At 41.6% G+C, this 9322-nt stretch overlaps 1 protein-coding gene across 2 annotated transcripts; it reads right to left on the bottom strand.

The window, feature by feature from the left end:
- Positions 1-501: 501 nt before the first annotated feature.
- LOC311041191 (uncharacterized protein) lies at positions 502-5607 on the bottom strand. Of its 2 annotated transcripts, none has more exons than XM_084051723.1 (5): positions 5250-5607; positions 3312-3613; positions 1842-2108; positions 1225-1377; positions 502-807 (listed from the first exon to the last, which is right to left on the bottom strand). In XM_084051723.1, exons 2-5 carry the CDS (start codon positions 3598-3600, stop codon positions 644-646), a joined length of 873 nt encoding a protein of 290 aa, XP_083907849.1. In that variant the 5' UTR covers positions 3601-3613; positions 5250-5607; the 3' UTR covers positions 502-643. The 2 variants fall into 2 exon arrangements, with proteins under 2 accessions (XP_083907849.1, XP_083907850.1); XM_084051724.1 differs by having other exon boundaries at positions 5288-5607.
- Between the last annotated feature and the right edge of the window lie 3715 nt (positions 5608-9322).

The raw sequence follows: 9322 nt of genomic DNA, 5'->3' as shown, positions 1-9322 counted from the left end.
CACTTGTCATTACGGGTTTCTTTCTTTTTTACACTTGAAATAAATTGACAAGCTGACTTGTATAAGTAAGCAAAACACCATCTTGAACTTGAATACTGTCTAAAATGAAATACCCTACCTGCCTAAATCATGCAGTATGGATGCAGTGTTAAATCAGTTACAAAAGTGCAGTACTTCCTCTTGTGGTATAAGTTAACATGTAATACAAGAAATAAACATTATTTTATTTACATCCCATTATGCATGTACAAAGAGTAAAATTATCTATACATTGTAAGTTAATGTATTTTTAATCTGTAATTCTTAACAGCAATATTAATCAATTACTGATTCATAATTAACATCCCTAATTGGCATAGGATACCGCAAGCCTCAAAAACGATTTACTCCGGACCCCACTTTGAGAACGACTGCTGTGAATTAAACCACACGACTAAGCACAGATGATGTGCTGCATGAGCTCTAATGCTGGAGCCATATTTATAAACAAACAAGACAATCAATAAATAAATAAAACTTTATTTGATGCTAAAACCGCATCAACCTTGAGCAAAATGTAAAATTGTACGTCGTTATAAACATAAATTAACAGCACAATAAATGACATGAAATGGCATTCTGAGTTTGAGTCCAACATTAACCATCACCACAAAGGAAGCTCAGGAGCGTTGAGAAGCTCCCCTGCCAACTCTGAGTCTCTCAAGGCGAACAGGGAGACTCCTGAACTGTAGGCAGCAGGGATCTCTATGTGTGTCATCTTGGACTGGTCTTCACACTCTGCCTCCTGGACCACCTGCTTCACTTGGCCTGGAAAAAACACACCATGAAGTGATGAATAGCTTGTCTGTGTGACAGAGGAGAGAGAGACAGAAAAGAGCAGAGTGACAGAGAGAAACACAAGCAGAAACATGCAGAAAGACAGAGAGAATACTAGACCACATCCAGTAGGACAGTGATTCTACACCTGTTCAATTTCAAGGGCCACCAGTTAGATATGCATTAATCCATGGACCCCCATTTATTACATTTTTTTTACCCCTGGGACCCCAATCTACACTGTGAAATCCTCAGTGTTAATTTAACACAGAGAATGTACAAATGGAACCAAATGGACATTTGTGCATACTCTGAGTTACAGAATGGTAAGGGTCCAATTGGTTCCTAACGATCAAATCATTTAGCTGGGGACCCTACAATGAGAACCAGTGCAGTAAGGTTATTCACCCTCCACATCCAAGGCGTTCCAGCGCAGGTCAGACTGGCTCTCTGACAGGCTGGATAGATGGCAGTCAGGTGTCCATCTCTGCAGCACATCCTCCCGACGAATCAGCAACACAGACTCACTGCAGAGTCGTTGATGCAACTCCCTCGCACTCACTGGAAGCAAAAGTTAACAAATCCCTTTATGAAGCCGCTATAATCTTAAGAAAAGGAAACATGGTTGTTGAACTTTACGGAACAGGGTTTTCTCTCTAAGCACCAGACCAGCAATACTTTGATAAGTGTTATCTATACAAGAACGGTCGGCACCAATACCTAGTCGGCCCCAGTAAAATTCTATTCCAATGCTAGTCGGCACCAGGTATAAAGCTTATATTATTATGCATCCTTAAAATAAAGTGGCTACTACAACGTGACACCAAATAATGTGTACCTTCATTGAAGCAAATAACTCACACAAAGTAAATAACATTCTATCTATAGGAATACATTTTTTCTCGGCCAGAAAAACCTGGTGCCGGCCACTCAGAGGTCGCCGGAATTTGACTGGGGCCTAGTAGGTACTGGTGCCGACCGTTCCGGTTACCTTTAAATACACACACACATGATACATCTCTTACCAACATCTATAGGATTGGTCATGAACACCGCGTTGGGTGCAACGCCAAATATGAGCTGGTGGTGCCAGGCGTCTGGCACTTCCTCTCCCTTGGGCACAGCTCTCTGCATGTTCATGGTGGCCACGGGCACTGCCCCCTTGCGGATCCATTGTGCCAGCCAGGGCACCAGTCTGAGCCGCCTGGGGGGATGGAGGTGGAAGAATCGTCCCATCACCTTGCCCTGACTCGCTAGCTTGGATCCCGCGATAAGCTGGCTGTGAGTCGCGCCTGGAGGGGGGCACACACACACACACACACACACACACACACACACACACACACACACACACACACACACACACACACACACACACACACACACAAACACACACAACACAATATTAAAAGAAGAAGAAACATAAATTGAGGTGTCACAGGCGTAGTTGAGGTGTCACTCAAGGCGTAGTAGGAGCTTTTTCCCTGCGGCTGTCAGTGCTGAGTTCATACATGGAAAAACTAAACTAAACAAAAGAGGGGGTAATAAAAATGTATATGCACAGATGTACATGGATAAGTGTATTGTTGACATATATGCCTATATCTAACTTCACCAAGCATGTACTCTGCCCCCTAATTCAGCACATTCCCTGTTGCTGTTAAGAAAGATTTAGGGACCATGTCACAGCACCCTTTCGCTGCTTGTACCTGTATGAGGGAGTGACAAATAAACCTATCTTGAGTCTCTCTTGATTCATAATAGAACCTTGAGCGTTTATGTGACGAGTTAAAACAAGAATGACCAAAGTCATAATAAAGCCGCATGCGGCAGGCTTTTTTTGCCCCAATCTTTTCATAGACCTGATTACTTGTTTTTTGGATTGCTTGTTTCTCTCGCCAAACCTGGCAACTAGCGTCGCAGATTAACGCTCTAATGTTTTTTATATAAGTGGTGGCAACATCACACGGGTCTTCCCAACAATAGCTAAGATTGAAGTCAGTGTGAACATGGCCAAATAATAACTTAATAGCCAAACTAGGTCTAATGAAGCACGCTAGCATTTTGGCTAACCTCCCTTTCTCTCTCTCTGCTGCACAGAAGGAGAGGCAAAAGCGCCGTCTCCGGGTGCTGCAAAGCGCCGTCACCCCATTGGCTTAAAGGGGGGGAAGTGTGAAGGACAGGCAGGACAGCCAATGACAAATAGGTGTGAAAGGAGGATAGGCGGGTGCTTCAAAGTACCGTCTCCCCATTGGCGTGAAGTGTGAATGACAGCCAGGACAGCCAATGACACTCAGGTGTCGACACTTTTGACTCGGGTGTCGGACTAAGACTGGTGCTGTTTACAGAGCCGCTGCAAACATGCGGCTAAAAAGGGATTATGTAATCAGCTGTAAGTTGCACTTCATTTTCTCTCTAACCAAGCCCCTGATGGCTTTGACCTCTATTGCATCACCATCACAGTCATGGTTTCGGGTGGACTGAGGACATCTTACCGGCCTCACTCCGGGAGAGCAGGTAGTCTGGCAGTGGCGACTCGTTCCTCCTCAGGCGCGTTTCTACGCAGCGGTCGGCCTCCTCTGGACACACCTCCACGCCGAGGGCCCGGATAACATCCACCACAGCTGTGGCTCCGCAGGCAGAAGCTCCTATCTGCAGGGTCTGTCTCTCCAGTGCCTCCTTTATGGACCACATCATGGCCATGTCGCCTCCTTCTTCCTCCTCCTTTTCCTCCTCCAGCACCTCTCTGTCATCCTCACCTGCCCGGTCGCACACCTCCTCCATCAGAAATGGTCAACTGGAATTATTAAGAGATGGTTGCTTATGCAAATTAAGTTCATCCTCAGGAGATTGTATGTAGCATACAACATGTATGCTACATACAAGCCCTACATTTTGATAATAGCTGGTTTTGATTGATTGATTGATTGAATATTTTATTAGACAGAAATGTAAAACAGCACGAGTACAGTCAAACACTTTGTCTAAAAGGATAACACCAAAAAAGTTCTTGCTGTTCTTGCTGTTTCCATTGGGGTCCTATGTATTCAATTCAACAACAAAATAGCACCAAACATTCAATATCATCACAAATATAAAACACTATATGTACACAGTATGGGGAAAAAAGGGGGGGGGGGGTCGCCTGTCGGCCAAGTTATAACTACCTCCCCATTTGGCCTCCTGAAAGGTGAATTTTCAGGGCTGTTTAAAGGAAGCCAGTGAACCACATTATGTATGGTCATGTGTTGTGGTCTATAACACAACACATTGTAATGTGAAGCGTTACTGCTATTTTGACTTCACTTCCTTTCTAATTTCTATTCTAATACTTTCACTTATTTGTAATTGCAAGTTTGCAACACTGATGAGTCGGCACAAATAATAATTTCATCCACTTTTTATGTGATGTGACAATAACGATTGATTGATTGATCTGATCATACGCTCAACAGGCTTACTCGTACATTCACATGCACTGTATTCCCACTGATGATACCCTGTTGTACCAACATTACAGCCAGCCACCAACTCATCACATATTAGCTCTGTCATTTTTCCTCCCCAATTTTGACACTGCAGGACTATTTGTGAGAATGTGTTGACAAAGCATACAATAAATTCCCTTTACTGTAGCCTATATGGGCAAAACCAACAACACTCGCTCAATACAAAATAATACAGCATGAACAAGAACTGTTACAGAACTGTAACAGTTCTGTTACAGTATCAAGGGAAAATACTTCCCTTGATTAAAATCTTACAGTTAGATTTATATTGGCAACTCTAGGCTGTAAAGAGACACTTCCAGAGACACTAATCTGATTCTAGTGGGTGCTATAGACAGAGGTGAAAAGTAACTAAGTACATTTACTCAAGTACTGTGCTTATAAGTACAATTTTGAGGTATCTTTACTTTACTGGAGTATTTCCAATTTCCAGTACTTTTACTTCTACTCCACTACATCTCTGAGGCAAATACTGTACTTTTACTCCACTACAATCATTTGAAAACTTGAGTTACTTTGTAGATTTTGATTATTACAAAACATACATTTACCACATCAGCCCTATTTAAACTTTGGCTATTTGAAAATAGCAGATATTGCACAATTAAACATGCGAGTATGTTTTCCACCACTGATTAGCAAAACATCAACATTAGACATAGCCCTAGAATGGCTGTGATCTTACATACATTTCATGTATCCTGATCTACAATCATGGAATACAATGTATGTAAGATCACAGCCATTCTAGGGCTACATTAGACAGTGTTTTCATTATGGTGCACTTCAATACAGCCCCATTTAGAACCTCTCCCGAGCTATACAGCTGAGGGAGCTAACTTCAATACAGTGCAAGATAGTACAACGTTTAGCAATAGCAAGCGTTTATTAATAAATACATAATTGGTTTAATGTAATGTATACCTAAAGTATTGTTCAATAATCCATGTTGATGATCTTACTCGGTCTGGAAAATGTGTCAGAATCGGATCAGATGCATCGAGTGTGTAAACAGCAGCTGCAACAGTGAAACCAGTGTCGCCAGATTGTGTGAAAGAAATAAGCAGCTAGGTCTATGAAAACAAGCCCCAACAATCTATATTCAGCAACTATTAAAAAATAAGAAAAAACAATCTTGGAGAAAAAGTGAAAAAGATTAAAGAATTCTAACACAAATCTGGGTGAGATCAGAAGGGGGTTTTAGGGGACAAAAAATACATATTAATTTGGGGGTCCTTGACATACAAATATTTGAGAACACATCATAAGCAACTGCACTTTAAAAACAATTGAGCCCCAAAAACCGCAACCACCAATATTTACAAGCAACTTAACAGAAAAAGAAGCCCAAAGTCGCTTATAATAAGCAGACATGGCAACACTGTCAGCGCATGCTCAAACAGCACGGCGTTTGACGGTTTCGAAGAGACTGTGGACAACTAGCTCCCCCTACTGGTCACTTTATAGGAACATAGTGGTCCAATGGAGCAAAACCACGATTTCAGCCAGGTCAGTTTATGGCGTTCAAGCGATTTGCAAGGCAGTTTAGGTCGAAGTCCCGGTCCAAGCAGGGGGGTCCCCCTGGGTCTTGGCCTTATTGTTGCGCATTAACGGTATCCAAAGTATAAAAAAGTGTTATGGTAATCAACTGGGGAGTGGAGACCCCCAAACTATTTTGGGGGCCCCCAGTTTGGGAAGTACTGTAGGCTACTAGGAGACTAGCCTCGGAATCCCAGCCTTTCCCTGATTGATGAAGAGTTCAACAGTGCAGTGCGACACCTGCTGGTCAGTGTTAGTATAGTTTTTGATGGTATGTCTATGTCTGTATGTCTATTCGGTTCTTAAGACGTAATTTTGTAGTCCGACGTCCCGTCCGGGTCCAAAAGGCACCAGCGCCGTCCACTCTTCATTGTAAACAACATGTTGGAACCCGTAAATCTTTTTACAATAACCTCCTTTTTCAGAAATGAAACATTGAGGGTTAATAAGGGTCTTAATGCTAATATCATAGAAGTACTAAGTATTTATTTATTATTATGATTTAACATTATTATTATTAACATTAAAACACTTGGACCCGGAAGTTATTCTAGCGGGGCGCAACGTCACGTCTGAACATTCCATTCACACTGTCCACAACTGAGCAGTGGTGGAAGTACTCACATTTTTTTACTTAAGTAAAAGTATCAATACCACAATGTAAAAATTGTCTGTTACAAGTAAAAGTTTGGTATTCAAAATTACTTGAGTAAAAGTACAAAAGCATTGGCATCAAAATAATTGTACTTTTGTACAAAAGTAAAAGCACTCATTGGGCAGAATGTCCCATTTCACAAGTTTTCAAAATAGCATACCTAAGCTCACACTTCTTCGCAATGAGACGCGTTGTGAGCTTGTAGATCGGATATTTTAAAATGGTGTGTATATATATATATATATATATATATACAGTATATATATAAACATGGGGAATGTGTGATAGACATCTGCATGGAGGAGACGACTAACTCTGTCCAAAAGCCAAGAAGACTTCCTAAGTCTACTACTAGCAAACTTAACATCACTTTCTATTCCTACCATCTCAAGTGTGCCTCATCTTCAAACTACTAATTCTGTACTTGCAATACACCTTTAGAAAGATTGATTTCAATAGCAGCATGCCAACATATGTGTTGATAGAAAATGTGTATTTGCTTGTCATTTCAGTCCGATTCTCATGGAAATGAAAAGACACTGCTAAAGATTTAAAAAAAATATATATGTGCAAACCTAACATGGGGCGAGGCACAACATGCTGCACAGGATAGGACCAAATGGAAGCAGATACAGTAGTCACAGCCTTATGTTCCACGGGAACAAAGATGATTAAGTCATGTCACCGAACGATTGGAAAACTAGAAAAAGTGCTCCTCGGAGCACAGGTCTCCGCCAGGTCAGGTAGGTTATTGTGGGCCAGCAATGTTAAGAATTTGCCAATCAGGATGGAATATAAAAAATCGGACGCAACCATCTTGATCACTTGACTATAGAGATAATGCGTACTGATTTGCATGATGTTTGGGCAAAATGTGTAGGAGTAATACAAAAATAAAAATCGGCCTCGTGGTGACGCTATAATAGGGCAATGTTAAAAGGGTGGCGTTTGTTCTTCAACGTAGTGCAAATGTGCATGCAAAGTTCCACCACAGTCGGACGCTGCGTTCATGATTTGCGGCATTTTGTTCAAAACGGGCCACTCCTGCAAATTATAGATGTCAATGTTAGCCAATCAGGATGGAATATGGAAAATCAAACAGATCCATCTTGATCACATGACTATAGAGATCATGTAAACCGATTTGCGTAAAATTTGGATAAAATATGAAAGCTTAATATCAAAATATGTGTTTTACATAAGTCGACCTCCTGGTGGCGCTATAAAAGGCTAATGTGAAAAATGCAGGGCAGCTGTTTTTCCTTGGCCTCTAGGGAGTATGCGTGCAAAGTTTCACGAGATCGGTGCAGTTACAGTTAAAAACGCAAATTGGGCTTTTATAGCGCCACCATGAGGCTGATTTGAAAATGCTCAAGTGGCATTTCTTCCTCGGCCTAGTGGGAATGTGCCTGTAAAATTTCACGGAAATCGCAAGCTGCGTTCATGATTTGAGGCATTTAGTTCAAAATGGACCAATCCTGCAAACTTTGGAAGCCAACCTTAGCCAATCAGGATGGAATAAGGAAAATCAGACAGATCCGTGTTGATCAGATGAATATAGAGATACTGTGTAGATTTGCGTGATGTTTGGATAAAATCTGTAGGAGTAATATCAAAAAATGGGTTTTGCACAAATCGGCCTCCTGGTGGCGCTATAACAGGCCCATGTCAAAAACTTGGGCCAGAGGTTCTGAATTGGCATCCAGGGAGTGTGTGTGCACAGTTTCGCAGCGACCGGGTCAACGGTGCCGGAGATTAGCTGCTCACAGACAGATGGACACACACACGGACACACACACGGACGGACGGACGGGGTGCAAAACATACTCTCTCGCCATGCCGGAGACAACCAGTCAGATTGAAAAAGGTGCACTCTGTTTCAACGAAGGAGGCGCACCGCCAGAAGGCGACTTGAGCCACGAGGCACAGCCGAGCGAGCTTAGACGAGGGACTCGCCGTGGTGAGCGTTGCTAAGTCATCTTCATTCGACTCAGCGCTGTCCCGAGTTATGTACCAATAGGAACAGATCGTAAATCATTGCCCCCCCAGTCCCAGTACCTACGCCCCTGAAGAAAATAAACACTCAGACTGTTTTTTTCGAGCATACATATAGGGCTGAAGTGGTTAATGGTATGTTTTGTAATAATCAAAAAGTAACTAGAGGTTTCAAATAATTATAGTGGAGTAAAAGTACAATATTTGCCTCCGAGATGTAGTTAAGTGGAGGTAAAGTATTGAGAATTTGAAATACTCCTGTAAAGTAAAGCCACCAAAAATGTGTACTTAGTACAGTACTTGAGTACTAGTTACTTTCCACCATTGCAACTGAACTCATTCTTTACATTAAGAATGTCTGCACAGAAAGCAGTAATGCAACCAAGTAACAACATTTATAAAGTAACTTCCAACACTCAAGATTTCCCTGTAAAATATCGTCGCTGTCGGGTGGAAACCTTGTATGTCAATCAGTTCCTTTATCATTTTATAAAGTAGTGAAAATAGCCGATCTACTAGCTCACAACGCATGCAAGGCGTTTGTAGCGCTTGTAGATCGACCATTTTCACAACTTTGTGAGACACTCTTGTGTGATGAAATAGGGCTTTAATTTAAATCATGTTAATTAGTATAATTTAGTACAGTAGGTCCGTTTCATGTTTAACCAGTACAACACTTGACTGAAAATTCAAAGAAAAATGTAATTTAACAATTTTATTTCAGCAACAGATATACAGTATCTTTAATAAAAACATGAACAATAAAGATTGACAATAACCCCCCAATCAACAAGAACCCCCCCAATCA

The sequence above is a fragment of the Gymnoscopelus microlampas genome, assembly GCF_963454915.1.
Source record: "Gymnoscopelus microlampas genome assembly, chromosome: 24".
In the NCBI taxonomy this organism is placed as follows: Eukaryota; Metazoa; Chordata; class Actinopteri; order Myctophiformes; family Myctophidae; genus Gymnoscopelus; species Gymnoscopelus microlampas.
Note: the sequence above shows the minus strand (reverse complement) of the source record. Positions and strands in the feature narration are given on the sequence as shown.